Here is a 21,521-nt window from a genome sequence, read left to right as displayed (position 1 = left end):
CATGATGTATATGCAAAGGAAATGTTCTCTACGGTTTGGTAAGATTAACAAACAATGGACCTATTTTTTTTACAAAGTGTGATGACTTAAAACGCGGACAACATGTAAATAGTATACAAAAGGGTTTGATGACCAATGGTTTGATAGAAGTTGATGAATGCATTGCAGACATCTATCATGCGTAGGTGGCCACGCTAGATTGGCTCCTTCCCTTAATAGGCTATGGGGAAAGCAATGGCCGAAAGCAAGGTGGACGGTGGTAACCAACAACATTTGAGATACACACTGGCCTCTATCAATGAATATTTTTATTTGGAAAGTTCTTTGGGGAGCCATGCCTACAAGAGTGAAGGTATCTTCTAGAGGGTTCGGATTGGATAGGTGTTCAGGATGTAAAGTGTTGAGAGAGGACCTTGAACACCTATTCAACAAGTTCCTTGCTAGGCACTGGAACCAGCTGACGACAGTCGAAGCGATTCCCAGCAGTGACAGTGGCCTACCAGCAAATACATGCTTGTGACACCGATGCATGGGCTTCCGTGTGCTGATGTGTCAACGCTTTAGAGGTTGTTGCAAGCTCAGGTTCCAAGTGCTGAGCTGGCAAGCATCGGAGCATGCATGGGCTTATATTATGCCTTTTAATCGTTAGTAAATGGGCGGCGTTGAATGATCACTTAGTCATTCCGTAATCAGGGTAAAATGCCTGCGCACTATCTCTGACATTACGAAGGATAACCTGTCACACATCTGAAAGCTCAGGCTCATTCCGTCCAATAATGAGGTCCAGATAGACGGTCAGGATCGCCTGTCCCCGGACCTTGGAGACCCTTGTACTGAGAAAGGAGCCTCATGTTAACTTTGCATTGACACAATTGAAGTACTACCAAACATGTAATATTAAACTCATCAACTGGCAAGTTCACCAAACTAATGGCACAGGGCTCAATAACAATCATGGATTAGGAGTGGTGCTAGGGGTCTAGTTTTGCTCGAAAGAGGGATGTTAACTTGCTTGAGCCCAAGGATGCATGCCAAAGAAACTACAGCGGTGTTAACTCTTGGACAAGACAGGTCTTAAGTTCATCCCTCATGGAGTCAATGATGATGTGTATTGGATGACTTTCAATTGGACTTTGTAAGCTAATTAAAAAGATCAGCAGAGAAGTATCTAGTACATATGTAGAGGCAACCTTGGGGTTGCATATGCTTGTAGAGGTTTATCCATCGTGACTGTGAGTCCAAACCTCTCGGACATGTCAAGGCATTCTATGTGAGAAGAGTGCTTTAGTGAGCTACATGAAGATTCTAGGGACCAAGCGAAACTTTGAATCAAAGTTGCAAGTATGAGGTGGACATTTAAAAGCCCTAATGCCCATCCCGGGCATCCCCTACGTCCGGCACCGAATGGCAATAATTCAAAGCTTTGGCCACGTAGATCCACATTGTTGTTGTCAAACCTTTCTGGCCAAAACTCAAGAGGCCTTTCCCATATGGAAGGGTCCCTTCCTATGGCCCATGTATTGATATATACGTCTTTGCAGGAATCTTGTATACTCCAATTTGACATTCTTGGACAGACTCATGAGGAATGAGCAAGGGAACTGAAGGATGTAGTCGCATACTCTCTTTCAATACTCTCTATGTCATCCTCTGTGACAAGCCTTTCTTTTCCAGCAACAAAATCAAGTTCCTCTTGCATCTTTTGCATTGCCTTTGGGTTGTTTATGAGGTCTGCTAATGCCCACTCCACAGTCACCGATGATGTGTCTGAGCCTCCTGCAAACAAATCCTGTTTCAAAGCATAGCATGAGGTATTCATGTGATTTGAGGTTCCAACCAACCACTATATGACAAGAAAATGCAGACGCGATTGTAAGAAGTAGGTACCAATATGAGACCCATGATATTGTCATCTGTGATTGGAACATCCTGGTTGGGATCCTCAGAGGCAGCAAGAAGCACATCCAGGAGGTCTTGGGCAGAGGCTCCCTGTCGAGCCTGTAGGTGGCGTTGGTCGATCACCTCCTGCATCAGAGCTTTGGCTCGTTGGCCAGCGATCTTCATGCGCTTTAGGTAGCGGTGGGGGTCGAGCCAGGAAAGCCAGGGAATGAAATCGCCCACATAAAACACTGCCAGCAAGAGAAGCAGCTCCACTGTTAAGCTCAGTAGATCATGCTTTCCGCCATGTGTAGAGACCACATCGCCCACCTTCTTGCTCATCACCATTCTGCAGGTGATGTTGTTGGAGGCCGCGAGCAAGCTGGGCCGCAGCTCCACCTCTCTCTGCCCCCTTTGCCCCATCTCCACTACTGCACTTACCAGATCGGACGCCTCCTCCTCTCTCACATGCCTGAAGGACGCCAGCCTCTTGCCATCGAAAAGCTCCGTCGCACACAGCTGCCTTGTTCGCTTCCAAAACGGCCCGTAAGGCGCAAACCCCATGTCCCTCCCATCAAAATACATGTTGCTGTGCGTGGCCGATAAGCCATCACCACATCGTGGGTCTGCAAGACCTCCTTAGCCATTTGGGGCGACGATGCTACAATGGTGGGAATGCCCCCCAAGCGCAAACCCGTCAAGGGCCGGTAGGTTTGGGCGAACTTGCACAGGGACTGGTGGGGGAGGTGGCCAAGCAGGTGCAGGTGGCCAAGCGCATGCACGCCTCAATGCTCTCCGAGCGTTCGAAAAGTGTACAAGGCCCACCTCAGGCCCACGACGCCCCTGTAGGATTCCCTCCGTTGCGCCACCGGCTCTATCAGAACGTCATTGCCCCCTTCATTGCCGTTTGTAGTTGGCGAGCACCGTTGGTGAAGCGGGAATGCTTGTGATTGACTGACAGGCTATGACACGCTGAAAAGGCTCCTAACAAGCTCACGAACGGCGCCGATTTCTCTGCATGTGCGCGAAAGGCCGATTTGAGGCTTGCAGTTTTCCCCTCACCGCCGTTCAACCAGGTTTGCTGCATGTGCGCATCCTATCATCCAAGCCTGCCACTTGTCTGAGGGCGTCCCCCCAATTGAAAAGGCCTCCCCATATGCTTGACTCGCTGCATCAGCCACCAAAGTGACCGTTTGAACTAGGGGTGGATTCAGACTAGGCGGCGGAAGAAAAATGGAAAAGGGCGTCGATCTTCCATGGCAAAATTTAACTGGTTGGAATTTGAGGCACTCTTCCGCCGGGCCCTCCATTTTTCTTCCGACCCCCCCCCCCCCCCCCCCCCCCAAAGAGTTGATGGCCTCTCTCAACCCCCTTCACTTTTTCACTTTTCCTCCTCCACACTATTCACACTAGACGGCGGAAGATTTTGGAAGGCTTGTTTCTTCCGCCGGTTCAGTCTGAACCTAGCTTAGGTTTGAACTAAGAGTGAACTCGGGAGGTATGTGCACCACACCGAATTTGGTGTGAACTCGACGTGAACTAAGTGTGAGCTTGGGAGGGTATGCACACCACACGAATTTGGTGTGAACTCAATGTGAGCTCGATGTGAACTAGATGTAAACTTGTCTGCTAAGCCGTGATCTATAAACTTGGCACACACATACCTTTCAACGGACTTGTGATAGCTTAGTGGTTAGAGTCAATTTCAAGGGGGAGAGGGTAGCGTTCAAGCCCCGAATATGGAAAAGTGGGAATCTCTTGCATTCCCTAGGCAATCCAATGGTCACAATCAACCGGTGATCGTGAGCCATTGACCCCACCTCCCAAAAGTAGGTGTCAATTAGTGACGACCCTCCCCCCCCCGCTTGAAGAGTCGTTCAACCTTTGAGACAGAAGATTGCCTGATTAAGGCACGCGTGCTAAACTGATTGTCGTAAAAAGGACCTGTTGCAACGCTGAAAACCAAACAGCAATCAACGGACAATACGTTACAAATAGAAGCAACTGGATTGCTTCGTCACCACTAAACGGTCCCTTCATTTCAGAGGCTCCATCTGTTCTTAATACGGCGTTAGCATAGTTATGTAGGCACTCTAAACAAGGCAAATAAGTGTGTATTCGCACGCCAAGTTATAGGAGGTAAATCGTGCATCATGTTTTTTGTAAGCTTGCACCTACAAAAAGAGTGTTGCAGTTCGTCATGGTGTTGCGTAGCTTCCAAACGAGGAACTCCTCGGTTAACTCTACCAAAAACGGTTGAATTGGACTTACAAAGTCTTCGTTCGGTAAATGCTACAAAAAAGCTAAGTGTAGAATTACACCTAATCTCTGTTACGTGCAAAACTACTCTAACATGTGAATGTGAATATTATAGAGGGTGCCGATTATGAAAGGCCAAGAGTTGTGTGGTTGCATGGTAGGCATACACTCCATTCTCTTTTCCTTGTTGAGTTTTAGTTCCTCTTCGAGAGTAAGTATACAAACAAAAAGACGGGTCCCTTTTTAGGGCCTATCCTACCCCCAAAAAAATCATAGTACAGTGTGTCATTTCAGAAGTGCTTTCACAATTGCTTCTAGTAGCTTAATGGTTACTCTTTTCGCATTTGACACAATGCCAGTCCAAGCCTTGCCAACGTAATCTATATCTATACTCTTTATAATGCAGCTTAAAAAATTTTCAAGGAAGGAGAGGGCATCCACGTGTCACTCCCTAGTCCATTTCAAACAACACCTTACAAAACATTTAATCTAAAATGCAAAAATAAAGGGTAAGATTGTAAGAAATGACACTCTTTTCAGAATGTAAGAAGTGACAAGTCTTTTCAAATGTAAACTAAAGAGACTTTCTATTCCACATAAAATAAATATTGAAGTTTGATTGCATCATAATGTAAGAAGTGACAAGCCTTTTCAAATGTAAACTCAAGAGACTTTCTATTCCACATCAAATAAATGTTGAAATTTGACTCAAGAGACTTTAATTTCCACATAAAATAAATGTTGAAGTTTGATTGCAGATAACAAAAAGGGGATAACTTTAGTGGAAGTTTTGTTACTTATGCGAATTTACTTTTTGAAGATATAACAAAAAAGGAAAAATTTTAGATTTTTTTTTTGTTTAATGAAAATGTAATTTTTGAAGATATATTTGGTTTTATTTTTTAAAGGGGCTTTTTTCAAGACCAATATTGATATGTTTTAGAAAATTTTGGAAGTATGTATTTCTTTAAAGAGATTGAAAAAAAGAAAAAAGCTCGCCTAACGTTGACTTGGGGTTGTCTCGCTTTGAGGACATGCTGCATGCAAATGCAAAGATCGTTGTCCACATGAGAGAGAGAGAGAGAGAGAGAGAGAGAGAGAGAGAGAGAGCACCACATTGCTTGTGTGCGTGTGTGTGTGTGTGTGTGTGTGTGAGAGAGAGAGAGAGAGAGAGAGAGAGAGAGAGAGAGAGAGAGACCATCACATTGCATGTGTATATACACATGTTCATTAATGAGGGGGAGAGAGAGAAAGAAATATTTTACCGTTGAACTCACACACTTTTCAAAATTTCTAGATATTATTTTATGACATTAGTGTATTCTTTAAAGGAAAGCTAAAGTTTTTCACACATAGAAAATGGATTAATTGCTCGACAAAGACCAACCCTCACATTAACACCCCAAATAGGTAAAGAGATTTTCCAGTTGATGGACCTTTTACCAATTCTTGGATATTTTTGTTGGGGTATAAAGCCCAATGTGGTCGCCCAGGTAAGTGGGCGGGCCGCCAGGTATGTACACATATTCTTTTGTAAAAACCTAATAAAAACTCACTATGCTCTACACATTACAGTAGAGCGAGTTCACCATATCGTCGCTCTTCTTCTCGCACTCTCTCTCGCGTCGCACTTTCGCTCGTACTCCTTCAACTGGTATCAGAGCTCAGATCGAGGCTCGGGGTAGCACTGCAAGAGGCTAGAGTCACCAGCTCAGATTGGAGTGAAATTCGACAGGCGAAGACACGGCCCCAAATCCTGTGGGCGAGCCCAAAGGGCTCGGTGTTCTCAGAATTTCATTCTGAAGTCATCTCGGCCACCGTTCGGCTTTGACAAAGGTCTGCACATGCCATTTTCGACTACGTGGTCTCAGCGGGTGCAGATCCGACTCTGTAAATTTGGGGTTTTCGGCCTACGACTGCAGGTGCTGAGGATATCGACACTCCCAGAGTGTTGATTTGTGGCTGTCTACACATCGAAGGACGGCTCACAGTTCTTGGAGGCGTGTCACATACGACACGGACGCATCTACACACAGACTGTAGGCGACATCCACTAGTTCATCAGGTAGCTTGTGTTTGCTGCTTGATATTCCAGATTTCATCCTGACATTGCAGGTACTTCCACATGGGATGTATTGTCAGAGATGATGTATGTCTGTTGAGGGTTTGCTGGCTGTGAGTCACGCAGCAAACAACCGCCGCAGCGGTTACAGCATACAGTGGGAAATTTGTGGATGTATGACTTTGTGGGAAGTCTATGTACTGTTTGATTTACTGCAGCCTTTGTTGAGGGTCGAGTGAGGTTTTATTGAGCTGGGGGATTCTCGAATGTTGAGATCCTTTCGGTGATACAGGTCTTGGAGCGATCCCTCGAGCACCCTTAGATAGGCAGCTAGGATGTATTGACTCTGAGTTAGACAGTTGGGATTGCATCTTTGCTTTACTACCGTTGAGGCATTGTCGCAGTCTATGCTTACAGGACAGTGACAGGATAGTGAGAGACAGTACAGGTGCAGGACAGGTTTACCCGTAGCTTACAGTGTTAGAGAGACAGTGTTTTCTGAGCTGTTTTTTGGTCTGTTTTTAGTACACCAGAGCCATTTTACAAAGGAGACTCTGCCGAAATTTATGCAGAATCTGAAGTTTTCTTGGTTCATTTGACAGGTTGATATTGGTTCAGAGGTCAGTTTATAGGGGAAACTCTACCGAATTTTTCCCAGAAAAGTAAACTACTTTGAAGCGTAGCTATGGCTGGATCACAAGACACTGCTCTTTACAATATCAAGAAGCTGGATGGAACCAATTTCCCATTGTGGAAGAAGCAGATTTGGCACGTGTTGGTACAAAAGAAGCAGATAAAACCTATAAAGCTCAAGGGGATAAAACCAGAAGATATGGACGAAGATGAATGGAGCGAAATGGATGAATTGGCACTTTCTACCATTATGCTGACTTTGGCAAAAAGCGTTTACTTCAATGTAGCAGACGAGATGTTAGCTTATCAAGCATGGTCAAAGCTGAGTGATCTTTATGAGAAGCAGAGTGCAGCTTCACAGGTATACTGGCTTAAGAAGCTTGTTGACTTGAAGATGAAAAAAGGGACACCTATGTCCAATCATCTGAATGAATTCAACACAATCTATAGTCAGTTGTCAGCTCAAGGTGTCAAGTTTGATGAACCTGTTAAAGCTATGTTCCTGTTGATCACATTGCCGGAAAGTTGGGACACTTTTCGCACAGCTTTGAGTAATTCTGCACCTCCAGATGGTTTGAACATAGCAGGTGTAGAAGAAAGTCTGTTTACTGAAGAAACCAATAGAAAGACAATGGACAAAGGCAAAGGAACAGCCTTAGTTGTCAGGGGAAGGACCAAAGAAAAGTACAAAGGTGGAAAGAAGAATCAGTCTCGTAGCAAGTCCCGCAGTGCTAAAGGAAAGAGTGACATAGAATGCTACCATTGTGGCAAGAAGGGTCACATGAAAAGAGACCGCAGAGAATGGAAAGCAGAAAAAGGCAAAGAGAACGCTGCAGACCATGGTGAGAAGAACAAGTCCTCAGTGAAGATTCAAGAAATAAATGTGACAAACACTGTTGCAGAGGATGACAGTCTAGTGTCAGGAGACATCTACTTCTTGAAGAATACAATGGACTCAGCTCTTCTTACAGCATCTGATGGAAATGCATTGAGTGACTGGATTATAGACTCAGGGGCATCACTTCATGTGTCTCCAAACAAGGAGTGGTTTACTTCTTATGTGACCACTAAAGATCATGTTCGGCTAGGCAATGGGCAGACATGTGAGATCTTAGGTGTAGGAGATGTTCAATTGAAGTTTCAGAATGGCTCTTCTTTCACGCTGAAGAATGTGAGACTTGTTCCCGCAATTACAAAGAGCTTGATCAACACAGGTTTACTTGATGATGCTGGCTACGTCACCACTTTTGGACAGAACATGTGGAAGATATCCAAGGGTTCTATGACAGTAGCACATGGAGTAAAGTCTGGAGGACTTTACGTGATTTATGTATCAAATGTCTCTAAAAATGTAATCAATGTAACCGAGCAGCCGAACGTTTCTTTGTGGCATAGCAGGTTAGGACATATGTCCAAGAAGGGAATGGAAATCTTGTCTCGTTCTGGTTATTTGCCTGGCTTTTCATTTAATGATTTTGAATTCTGTGAACATTCTCTGTATGGTAAGCAAACACAGCAGCCACATAAGCATAGAAGCAGTAGAAGAGATACACAGTTGGCACTTGTTCATAGTGATTTGTGTGGACCTATGCCTAACCTATCTCTAGGGGGAGCTTCTTACTTTATGACATTTATAGATGATTACTCGAGGAAAGTATGGGTTTACTTTCTCAAGCACAAGGATGAAGCGTTTAGTGTTTTCAAAATGTTTGTGACTCTTGTGGAGAATCAGAGTGGCAAGAAGCTTAAATGCTTACGCACTGACAATGGTGGAGAGTATGTTTCAAAGGCCTTTTAGGACTTTTGTGAGTCAAAAGGTATAAAACGTGAACTTACTGCTCCTTACAATCCTCCTCAAAATGGTGTTGCTGAGAGGATGAATAGGACCATACAAGAGAAGGTCAGAAGTATGTTGTCTAATGCACAGCTGCCAAATGGGTTTTGGGCTGAAGCTGTATCAACAACTGTTCATCTTGTAAATAGATCTCCTAGCAAGGTTTTGCAGAAGGATTCAGTGCCAGAGATGGTATGGTCAGGCAAAATGCCCTCATACAAGCATCTCAGAGTCTTTGGCTGTGAGGCATATACTCACGTTCCAAAGGAATTTAGGAACAAACTTGAGCCAAAGAGTAGAAAGTGCATCTTTCTAGGCTATGGTAATTCTGGTGAGATGGGGTACAGACTTTGGGATCCCGAATCCAGAAAGGTTGTCCGCAGCAATGATGTTCACTTTAATGAATCCAAATATCATTCTAAACCAGAGAGGGTTGAGGAGATTAGAAGAGTTGTTTTCCAAGAAGATGGACCTGCACATGCAAGACAAAATGTCAGGGCTCAAGAGGAGCAAGGACAGGATAGCGTGGAACCACAGGTTGTGGCTGAGCCTGAGCCACCTATTGTGCGTAGATCTGGACGTGTCACACGACCTCCTGATAGGTTTGTTCCATCTATGAATTATGTCATGTTGACTGATTGCAATGAGCCTTCATGTTACAAGGAAGCAGTGCAAATGAAGGACTCCGGGAATTGGCAATTGGCCATGCAGTCAGAGATGACAGCTCTGCATAAAAACAAGACATGGAAGCTAGTTAAATTACCACAGGGCAAAAAGGCTCTACCTTGTAAATGGGTTTACAGGTATAAGATCACCGCTCATGATAGTCAGCCAAAGTACAAAGCAAGGCTTGTTGCCAAGGGCTTTAAGCAAGAACAAGGCATTGACTTTGATGAAGTCTTCTCTCCGGTGGTCAAGATGACTACATTGAGATGCTTCTTGCATTGGTTGCCATATTAGATTTGGTGTTGCACCAAATGGATGTCAAGACAACGTTCTTGCATGGTGATTTAGATGTGGAAATTTACATGCAGCAGCCAGAAGGGTTTGTTGAGAAAGGCAAGGAAGATTGGGTATGCCAATTGTTAAAGAGTCTTTATGGCTTAAAACAATCACCGAGGGCATGGTACCATAAATTCCACAAGTTTATGTTTTCTCAAGGCTACAAACGTAGTGAGTTCGATCACTGTCTATATACAAAGAAGGCTAAGGATGGCAGTTGGCTGATCCTTATTTTGTATGTGGATGACATGTTGATTGCTGGCAAGCACTTGGAAGAAATTTCAGCTTTGAAGTCAAAGATGGCAAAATCGTTTGACATGAAAGACATGGGTGAGGCAAGTCATATACTTGGTATGCGCATTGAGAGAGACAGATCAAAGAAGTTGATTTGGTTATCTCAAACATAGTATATTGACAAGGTTTTGCAACGTTTCAATATGGAGAAGGGAAAGGCATTGAGTGTTCCATTGCCACCATATGTGAAACTTAGCAAACAAGATTGTCCTGTGTCTAAGGAAGAAAAGGCTGAAATGGATAAGATTCCATATGTGTCTGCAGTGGGTAGTTTGATGTATGCAATGATTGCTACTCGCCCAGACATTGCATTTGCAATGGGAGTAGTATGTCGATACATGTCAAACCCAGGCAAGAAACATTGGGAGGCAGTGAAAGGAATATTGAGATATCTGAAAGCTACAAAGAGTATGCATATATGCTATGGGAGTCAGGAGCTAAGTGTAAAGGGTTTTACAGACTCAGATTATGCAGGTGATTTAGACAACCGAAGGTCTACGTCAGGGTATGTTTTTACATTGGCTGGTGGAGCAGTATCATGGCGTTCTAGATTACAAGATTGTGTTACTCAGTCTACTACAGAGGCTGAATATGTTGCAGCATCAGAGGCATGCAAAGAATCAATTTGGCTTAATCGACTAGTAACAGATTTGGGAATCAAAGAAGAGATTCCTGTGTTATATTGTGATAGTCAAAGTGCTATACAATTGGCTCGCAATCCAGTTTATCACTCAAAGACAAAGCATGTGGATGTGAAGTATCATTTCATCAGGGAAATGCTCGAGGATAAGCAACTTCAGCTTGTCAAAGTTCACACCACAGAAAATCCTGCTGATCTACTTACAAAAGGACTTCCCTCAGAGAGCTTTGCGCATTTTCGCAAGCAGTTAGGTGTAGGGTAGTACATCACTTCTCTACATCTCTTGTATATTAGCTTGTATAGTAGCTTCTCTCACACTTAAAGTACCACATTGGACTTTAAGTGGGAGGTTGTTGGGGTATAAAGCCCAATGTGGTCGCCCAGGTAAGTGGGCGGGCCGCCAGGTATGTACACATATTCTTTTGTGAAAACCTAATAAGAACTCACTATGCTCTACACATTACAGTAGAGCGAGTTCACCATATTGTCGTGCTCTTCTTCTCGCACTCTCTCTTGCGTCGCACTTTCGCTCGTACTCCTTCAATTTTGTTCTTTTCATTTATAAGAGTTAACATGTGGGCCATGCTTAAAAATCTATAAATTCCTTAAATTTTGGAGGCAAGGGTGCCAATCTAAAATCAACGAAAGAGAACACTCCAAGTGGGTAGAGAGATTTCCCGGTTGATGGACCTTTTACCAATTCTTGCTTATTTTGTTCTATTTATTTTTAAGAGTTAAATGTGGGCCATGCTTAAAAATCTATAAATTTCTTAAATTTTGGCAGGCAAGGGTGCCAATCTAAAATCAACGAGAGAGAGAGAGAGAGAGAGAGAGAGAGAGAGAGAGAGAGGCGACAATTATTAAGTGTCGTACTTAATGTGTTGAAATGCAAAGTCCAACAAATGACACGAGAGGAGAGAGGAAGACATAACAAAATGCTCGCGTGTAGGAACCCTAAAGTTACAAGACAAGCCTTCAACAAAAGTGAATATCTATGGGGAGGAGGAGGAGGAGAGAGAGAGAGAGAGAGAGAGAGAGAGAGAGAGAGAGAGAGAGAGAGAGAAGATAAACAAGAAGAAAATTTTTAATTCCATCGGAACAATCCCAAAAGATATATCTCACAACATGGGTAAGAATATAGTTATTTTCGTTTCATCTTCTCTCTCTCTCTCTCTCTGTCTCTGTCTCACACACACGCACATACGCACACGTCTTGATAAGAGGAGAATTTGAAATGTTGTAGGAACACCCAATGAGATCTCAAAGATCTATCTGATGGTAGAGAGAGAGAGAGAGAGAGAGAGAGAGAGAGAGAGAGAGAGAGAGAGAGAGAGGGAGACCAATCATAATATTTTTCTTTTCAAAAAAATGAGAACAAGGAGTTCGCTTCTCCTTTTTGAATGTCCACCTGGGATAGTCACTTCAACTACAGGGTTTTGGGTGGGGCGGGGGGGGGGAGGGGGGACGAGGGGAGCATAGAAACTTTGAATGTCATAGTTACTGTATTGGAACAATAGCAAGATGCCTCTCTGTGACAAATGTGACCAACTCAAGACATATGTGACAAATCTTTCCTTCAAGCATATATGTGTGTGTGTGCACGCGCGCTGTGTGTACATATAGACATAATTGGAAGATATCATGATGTCTCAAGACCTTTGTGACTAATCTTCGCTTCAAGCATATATATATATATATGTGTGTGTGTGTGTGTGTGTGTGTACTATGTGTACATATATATATATATATATATATATATATATATATATAGATATATATATATATGTATGTATACATATGTACAAGGATAGAAGCAAGTAAGAGAGTGGAGCAAAAATATTGAATCCAATTGCGTTCCTATCATTGAAACCAATTCTAGAACTCGCTCCATTTATTAAAAAAAGTTTTATTATTACATTGAATTCTCTTAGATTTCATCTCTTAACACCATGCTAACTTATCTAATCTCTATAATCAAGCTTGGTAGCATTGCTAGATCAAGGTAGACCAAATGAAGGAATCTCTCTCTCTCTCTCTCTCTCTCTCTCTCTCTATATATATATATATATATATATATATATATATATACACACACACACACACACACACACACACACACACACACACCCAATAGAATTAGAGCACTCCTAAGTTTTTTGAACAAGGGCTAGCACCTCAATGAAAAATAATGTCTATGAGAAGCTTCCAATCTTGGTATCAAAGAATGCTTTGCAGCATCTATTAAGAGGTCGTGTCATGCATCACTTTTATAAATATGATAGACTATACGTGTAGGAAGAGAGTATTGACAGTGTTCCGCTTAGAAGAGAAGATAACCCTATGAGAATAGAGGCATTTTTTCCTTGGCAGCAGCAACGCGCGGGTCACAACTAGTTCCTCTGAATACGCCCAAAGTCCGCCCCCCCAATGGTGCTCATTTTTTTAACACACAATTTTCATGTTTCGCCTCACGTTCTCTCTGTGGAGCATCAATCCCCATGACATCTTTACTACTAAATAGATCTTCACATCAACTACCTACTGAGCCTCTCCGCTCGAAGCATGATGGAATGTAGACAGAGATCAAGACATCTCAATCTCACCGTCTCTAAAGCGGCTCCTGTATCCTATAGAGACAATTTAGAGAAACAAGACTACTTTTCAATAGTTTAAACAACATAAGCCTCTTCAAAGTTGAGAGGAACCTAATAATAAATTATAAGAGACTTTTTTTTAGAGAGAGAGTAGAAAGTGACACTAGCATTTTTAAACATTTGTTGTCGTGGTCACAATAAAGTATCGAGTTTTTGCGTTTCTAAAAGAAACCCTTTTTTTAGAAACCCTTAGTGTTGGGTTGGGTTAGGGAGACTTTTATGGTTTTCAGTGCATGATGGAGAGTTACCTTTCATTTCACTTCATGACATGTTTTTACTTTTCTTGCATTCTATTGTTTTAGAATGCTAAAGTGAAGCTTCACCTTGCATGATTTTAGTAAATTTTACACATACACACACACACACACACACACACATATATGGTTTTTTTGGCCGTCAGAAGGCCATAGGAGAGTGGGTGAAGAATTGGTACACTTTTTAGACCGTTGATTAAGAATCAAAGATTGGCGACACATGTCAGGTGAGCTTGTTTTATAATATATATGGGTCTTTCCATCATTTCAACGTGGTCCCTTCTTTTAATGCTCAATTGACTTTCTTGTTAATAGAGTTTTTTTGTTTTATTTTTATATAAATGCCTCTTTCCATCATTGTAATACGGTCCCTTTATTTATTGCTCACTTGACTTTTAAAAAAAAATCTTTGTTTACTTTATAAGTTTTATAAAAGTTAAATTTTCTTTTTATAATGTAAGCGTCTCTTTTCATCATTGTAATTTGGTCCCTTTATTTAATGCTCACTTCACTTTTTTTAAATCTTTGTTTAATCTATAAATGAGTCTCTTCATTTAAGGATCATTACTTTCTTATCAGCTTTTTAATTCAAAACATACTTTTTTCCTTGTAATTTTTTTTTTCATTTACAGACAATTTCTAAGTAAAAATTTATAAATTGTCCTTAAATGAAAGAATTTTTTCACCACTCATTTTTTTTTAAAACTTTTGGTTTTGATATGCAAATGTCACTTTATTACTTTAGTGCATGTATTATTATTAGGGATTGGCTTTAAAAGAAATTCACAACTAAGATTTTTTTGTTCAACTTTTTGTTTTGATATGTAAATGTCACCTTGTTACTTTAGTGCATGTATTATTATTAGGGATTAGATTTAAATATTTTCAATATTCATTTCTATCATAAAGATAATATGTATCTATTTCATTTAATAGTATGCATCACCCTTTCACTTGTTTTTTAAACACTATTAAAAACTCACTTGGAACCATTGGAAGAAATTGAGAAACAAGGTGAAAGTTCACTATGATCTACTTAATGCTATTGTGTAATGCCATTGAGAGGAACTTAATAATAAGAGGGATCTTTGTGAAAGGAAAAATGAGAAAGTGGCACTAGTATTTATTTATTTTTTGTCACATTAGAGTATCACACTCTTTGGAAACAAGTGTAACAATGACTTATTTAGAGTAAAATATATTTTAAAAATAGAAAAAGAGAGAGGTACACAAATGTCAACACTTTTATAAAGATCTAGAAGAGATATTTAAAAACAAGGTAAAGATTTACGACAGCCTACATAAGAGAGAGAGAGAGAGAGAGAGAGAGAGAGAGAGAGAGAGAGCTACCTCAACTCCAATGAAGTGAAAGAGTGGGGGGGGCACTCCCATATGCACACATTAAAATCCAAAAACGTTCAAATGTCACATGGAGAACATCCAACAATTCAATTCAATTGTAAAAGAATTGCACAAAAAATCTTCACTTTTCCTTATGCCCTCTTTTATGAGTGTTATAAATAATTGACCTCATGAAAAAATAAAGCATATAAAATATTAGTGAGAGTTTAAAAACCGATATAATTCTTGTATAAATATATCAATAAAACAAATTACACAGTAAAATTATGCATGCTATTAAATAAAACAAATATATAATATCTTTAGGATAGAAATAAATATTGAAAATGTTTAAAATAATCCATAATAATAATACATGTAGTAAAGTAACAAGGTGATATTTACATATCAAAATAAAAAGTTAAAAAAAAAACATGGCTGTGAAAAATTATAAAGCTAATCCCTAATAATAATACATGCACTAAAGTAATAAGGTGACATTTGCATATTAAAACCAAAAGTTGAAAGAAAATTATTAGTGGGGGTGAAAGAATTATTTCATTTTAAGACAATTTATAATCGTTTAGTTAGAAACTGACTATAAATGAAAAAAAAATTGCAAGGAAAAAAGTATGTTTTAATCAAAAAGCTGACAAGAAAGTGATTAGATCCTCAAATAAAGAGACCCATTTATAACCTAAACAAATATTATGAAAACGTCAAGTGAGTATTAAATAAAGGAACCAAGCTACAATGATGAAAAGAGACACTTACATTATAAAAGAAAAATATAACATTTATAAAACTTATAAACTAAACAAAGATTTAAAAAAGAAAAAAAATCAAGTGAGCATTAAATAAAGGGACCAAGTTACAATGATGGAAAGACCCATTTAGATTATAAAATATAACTTTTATTAAACAAGAAAGTCAATTGAGCATTAAAAGAAGGGACCAAGTTGAAATGATGGAAAGACCCATATACATTATAAAACAAGCTCACCTGATATGTGTCGCCAATCTGTGAGTCTTAATCAACGGTCCAGAATGTGCAAGAATTCTCCACCCACTCTCCTATGGGCTTTTGAAGGCCAACAAGTAACAAGGTCACGATGGCTTTCTAAAACAATAAGAAAGTAATAAAATCATTAGGTTAAGTTTAACTAGAATTATATAAGGTGAAGCAATGTTCAGGAATGTCTCTTTTATTGAGTGCAAAGAAGAAAACCAAAAATACTAGCAAATTTTTTGAAAAATGTAGAAAATTTTTAACTAAGTTTTGACATCATTGCACCGGCTTTTATTCTCCTTATCATGGTTTACTTATATATATATATATATATATACACACACACACACACACACACACACATACACAATCTATCTATCTATCTATCTATCTATATATATATATATATAAATTATTTATTGTGTATGTGTGTGTGTATATATATATATATATATATATATATAAAGAACTCATTTATAGGTATTATATATTTACTTATTTATAGTGTGTATATGTGTGTGTGATTGTATGTATATATGTATATGTATGTATAAAACTTACTAGAATTATACAAGGTGAAGCTTCACTTTATTGGATTAGATAAGTAGTCCATAGTAAAGGATAGATTTTTGGGTGCAAATCTGGACCATTGGAAAAAGCTTGCTGATTAATGCCGCATGACAAGTTAATGATAATAAACTTTATTTTAAATTATTTCTTTTAAGAACTCATGAGAGAGTGTAGACATTTGTGTACCTCTGTTTAAAAAGGGGGCATTGAGTATTGTGTCAAACATTATTTTCGATGCTTTTGTAATATAATGTGAACTAAATAGTTGATTGTTGTCACACTTTTTTGCTTTCTTAAAGAAACCCTTAGTGTTCTGTTGGGTTACGGAGGTTTTCATAGTTTTCAGTGCATGATGGAGACTTACCTTTCATTTCACAACTGACATGTCTTTACTTTTCTTGCATTCTATTGTTTTAGAATGCTAAAGTGAAGCTTCACCTTGCATAATTTTAGTAAATTTTACACACACACACACTTTTTTTTTTTTTGCATTCTATTGTTTTAGAATTCTAAAGCAAAGCTTCACCTTGCATAATTTTAATAAATTCTATACACACACATATATATATTAATTAGTTCTTTTTATTTCACCTTTTATTTCACAACTTCACATTGATTTACATTTCTTCCATTCTATAGATTGATTCTAGTCAATGTTAACGTTCAAGAAAGTCTCTTTTATTAAGCGGTTGTTGGTTGAGTTTCCTCCTCACAAAGAAGAAAACCGGAAATACTAGTAGAAATTTTGAGATTTGTAAAATTTTTGGACGACTTTCTCACATATTTCATCGATTTTTCTTTCATTTACCATGGTTTGCAGCTAGCTAGTCTCGATTTTCAATCTGCTCAAGACTAAGCTGAGGTAATCCTTTCCCAAACACTGATATCAGTTTAATTCAACCTAACAATTTTATCACTTTCTTATTGTTTTTGAAAGCCGTCGTGACCCTTTCACTTGTTTTTTTCAAAAAAACGTAATCTTTTATTGTGATGCCACATGTTTTCAAATACCAATGTCACTTTCTATTCTTTCGTCTCACAAAGAAGCCTTTATTATGAAACTCTTCTCAATAGCCTTATGTGGGCTATAGTGAATTTTCACCTTGTCATTCTAAAAGAATAGAAGGAAAGAGAAGTCAAGCCATGTGAGGAAGTGAAATGAAAGTTGAAATAAAAATATACATTTAATACTTTAAAACCAAGATAACATTTAAGGTAAGTCTCAATCATCATCATAAGTGAAAACATTGAAAGTATTCTCAACCCAATACTTCTCTAAGGCTTCTTTTAGAAAGGCAAAAAATTATCATGTAGCACTAATGTTACCATATACATGTGGTAGTGATGTGTCTGAACACACTTAGGACTGTCTGGGCATTCTTGGACTACATAAGGAGTCCTTAGTAAAGCGTTGGATTTTTTGTGCAATTATGGACCATTGGATAAAGCTTGCGGATTAGTGACACGTGGAAAAAGCTTTCTTTTTTAATATTTTTTTTAGGTCTTTGTGAGAGGTGTTGACATTTGTGTACCTCTCTCTTTAAGGAGGTCCATTGAACTAAGTTACATTGTACATTATACGGTGTACTTAAAATATGCTTTAAATGGACGTAGTATATGATGCCTATCTATACGCAGTCGTATTATACAGTGTCACGTTAGCAAAAACACCGTATCGTATAATTTCTTAGAATTTTGATCGAAATAATGTCATATATATACCATGAAAACGGACCGTTTTCCTCATACTGAAGGCGTCCCCCCAATTGAAAAGGCCTCCCCATAGGCTTGACTCACTGCATCAGCTGCCAAAGCGAAAAGCCGTTTGAACTAGGTGTGAACTAAGACTGAGCTCGGGAGGTATGTGCACCACACCGAATTTGTTGTGAACTCGACGTGAACTAAGTGTGAGCTTGGGAGGGTATGCACACCACACGAATTTGGTGTGAACTCAATGTGAGCTCGATGTAAACTAGATGTAAACTTGTCTGCTAAGCCATGATCTATAAACTTGGCACACACACACCTGTCAATGGACTTGTGATAGCTTAGTCAACATTTTTACAAAGATCTAGAAGAGATATTTAAAAACAAGGTAAAGATTTAGGATGGCCTACATGAGAGAGAGAGAGAGAAAGAGAGAGCTACCTCGACTCCAACGAAGTGAAAGAGTGGTGGGGGGGGGGGGGGGGGGCACTCCCATATGCACACATTAAAATCCAAAAACGTTTAAATGTCACATGGAGAACATCCAACAATTCAATTCAATTGTACAAGAATTGACCCAAAAATCTTCACTTTTCCTTATGCCTTCTTTTATGAGTGTTATATTAATTGACCTCATGAAAACATAAAGCATATAAAATATTAGTGAGAGTTTATTGATATAATTCTTGTATAAATATATCAATAAAACAAATTACACAATAAAATGATGCATGCTATTAAATAAAATAAACACATAATATCTTTAGGATAGAAATAAATATTGAAAATGTTTAAAATAATCCATAATAATAATACACGCAGTAAAGTAACAAGGTGATATTTACATATCGAAACAAAAAGTTGAAAAAAAAATCATGGTTATGAAAAAATTATAAAGCTAATCCCTAATAATAATACATGCACTAAAGTAATAAGGTGACATTTGCATATTAAAACCAAAAGTTGAAAGAAAATTATTAGTGGTGAAAAAATTATTACATTTTAGGATAATTTATAACTTTTTAGTTGAAAACTGTTTATAAATGAAAAAAAAAATTAAAAAAAAAGTATGTTGTAAATCGAAAAGCTGACACGAAAGTAATTAGATCCTCAAATGAAGAGACCCATTTATAAACTAAACAAATATTAAGAAAAAGTCAAGTGAGCATTAAATAAAGGAACCAAATTACAATGATGAAAAGAGACACACTTACATTATAAAAGATAAATATAACCTTTATAAAACTTATAAACTAAACAAAGATTTAAAAAAGAAAAAAAGTCAAATGAACATTAAATAAAGGGACCAAATTACAATGATGGAAAGACCCATTTACATTATAAAATATAACATTTATTAAATAAGAAAGTCAATTGAGCATTAAAAGAAGGGACCAAGTTGAAATGATGGAAAGACCCATATACATTATAGAACAAACCCACCTGACATGTGTCACCAATCTATGATTCTTAATCAACGGTCCAGAATGTGCACCAATTCTCCACCCACTCTCCTATGGCCGTCTGAAGGCCAACAAGTGACAGGGTCATGATGGCTTTCTAAAACAATAAGAAAGTAATAAAATCCTTAGGTTAAGTTTAACTAGAATTATATAAGGTGAAGCAAAGCAATGTTCAGGAATGTCTCTTTTATTAAGTCACAAAGAAGCAAACAAAAAATACTAGCAAACTTTTTGAAATTTGTAAGAATTTTTAACTAAGTTTTGACATCATTGCACCAGTTTTTCTTCTCTTTATCATGGTTTGCTTATATATATATATATATATTGTGGTGTACCCAAATGTAGAGTAAGATTGAGATTAAATGAGCGTGCCTTTCTCCTGTCTGGCATCTCCTTATATTAGCTTGTAAAGGTTACATTCCAAGAACACTTAGAAGTGTCCTCCCACACTAGGTGGTTGGACACACGACCACCCACCACACCTCCCCCCTTAGGGAGAAAAAGATGGACATCTTTTTACAAGTTTGGACTGGGAAGGGACTCGACAGGAAGGGATCAACTCCAACGCCTCATCCGGGGGGAGTGATCATACAACGGCTTAGGGGCTAAGAAACTGAGCTTGGGGGACTAGACTCGTCATCATGCCAATCATCATCAAGGCATGGAACTCATACATCTCGCTTGTGCAAACATTAGGTCGCTATCCCAATGAAATGGACAAGACGAGGAAGGACTGACTGAGGATTGGGTGCGAAATTTTTTGCGACATACATCATCTCCATAAAGGGGTTTGGTGTGATCTAATAAGACAAAGACTAGGAAAAAACTACTACAGAGAAAGAGACCTTAAAACTTAAACTGAATCATGGAGCTCGATTACTACTTTTGCAAATGAACAGACTAGGCACCTCTGCACCAAAGATGCAGCAAATCCCGTCTCGTCTAGCATGCGGAAAATAGGGACCTTTGAAAACCTCTTGGAAACCAAGACAACATAATATCTCCAAAGAATGGGTCGTGCGAAGCTCGTTGAATGCAGGCTGTTGCAGGAAACACTCAAAGAAATCAAGATGTGACTTCTGAGCGGAGATTGAACGCCATGAATTTTGTGAGGACGGAGGTGATGTGGATGATGCGCTCGTCAAAACCAATATCACATCTTCGACCTTGATCTTGGTGTGACTATCGTCTCGGAGGACTTCATTATACTGTCCCCTTTGCCTATGACATTGCCAATTTTGGTATCGGGACAGAGAATGCGGTACTCAGTGTGTACAGAAGAGGCAGAATCAGACTCTGAAGCTTGCCTTCTCTTGTCACGATCTTCTCTTTTATCTCGCTGGCCTGCGAGGGATGAGGGCTGAGAGTCTTGCGAGTGATGAGCAATCCTGGTATACCGGGCCACTGTAGTTTGCAGGTCTGGGAAGGTTGCCACCATGGTTTTGTAAATACAGGACCTAATGGTAGTGGTAGCTGACCTACCCCTCACTGGCTGGCTAGGAATGAGCTTGCTGGCCTGTATGTAAGTAGACATGAGTGTATCGCCTGTGGAGAGATGGTTCTGCACCAGTGTCGAGGTGACCAGAGCGGCCTTGGCAAGAAATGACTTAAGGGTAATCTGATAAGCAGCACACGACGGATGATGCTGCACGAAATAGCTCTGAGAGTCCGTGTGCATCAACCAGCGGGCTATGCTGGCCAGTTCTCACCCAGTATCCAAGGCAAAGGCAGCCATCCTCCCCAAAAAGCAAGATCAAGAAAAACAAGAAAGGTCCCTAACTACCCGTGCCCGTCTCCTCCACCAATGTGGTGTACCCAAATGTAGAGTAAGATTGAGACTAAATGAGCGTGCCTTTCTTCCGTCTGGCACCTCCTTATATTAGCTTGTAAAGGTTACATTCCAAGAACACTTAGAAGTGTC

At 39.4% G+C, this 21,521-nt stretch overlaps 1 protein-coding gene and 1 pseudogene across 2 annotated transcripts; both read right to left on the bottom strand.

Moving 5' to 3' along the window:
- Positions 1 to 936: 936 nt before the first annotated feature.
- Positions 937 to 2,540, bottom strand: LOC147454316 (cytochrome P450 71A1-like; annotated as a pseudogene). The gene is made up of 2 exons (XR_015188619.1): positions 1,888 to 2,540; positions 937 to 1,789 (listed from the first exon to the last, which is right to left on the bottom strand). The product of XR_015188619.1 is annotated as a cytochrome P450 71A1-like (transcript).
- An 18,213-nt stretch (positions 2,541 to 20,753) lies between these two features.
- LOC147454315 (uncharacterized) lies at positions 20,754 to 21,038 on the bottom strand. The gene has a single exon (XM_086517317.1). It carries the CDS (start codon positions 21,036 to 21,038, stop codon positions 20,754 to 20,756), a length of 285 nt encoding a protein of 94 aa, XP_086373443.1.
- Positions 21,039 to 21,521: the final 483 nt, after the last annotated feature.

The sequence above is a fragment of the Adiantum capillus-veneris genome, chromosome 7, assembly GCF_014529385.1.
Source record: "Adiantum capillus-veneris isolate H3 chromosome 7, ASM1452938v2, whole genome shotgun sequence".
Taxonomy (NCBI): Eukaryota; Viridiplantae; Streptophyta; class Polypodiopsida; order Polypodiales; family Pteridaceae; genus Adiantum; species Adiantum capillus-veneris.
Note: the sequence above shows the minus strand (reverse complement) of the source record. Positions and strands in the feature narration are given on the sequence as shown.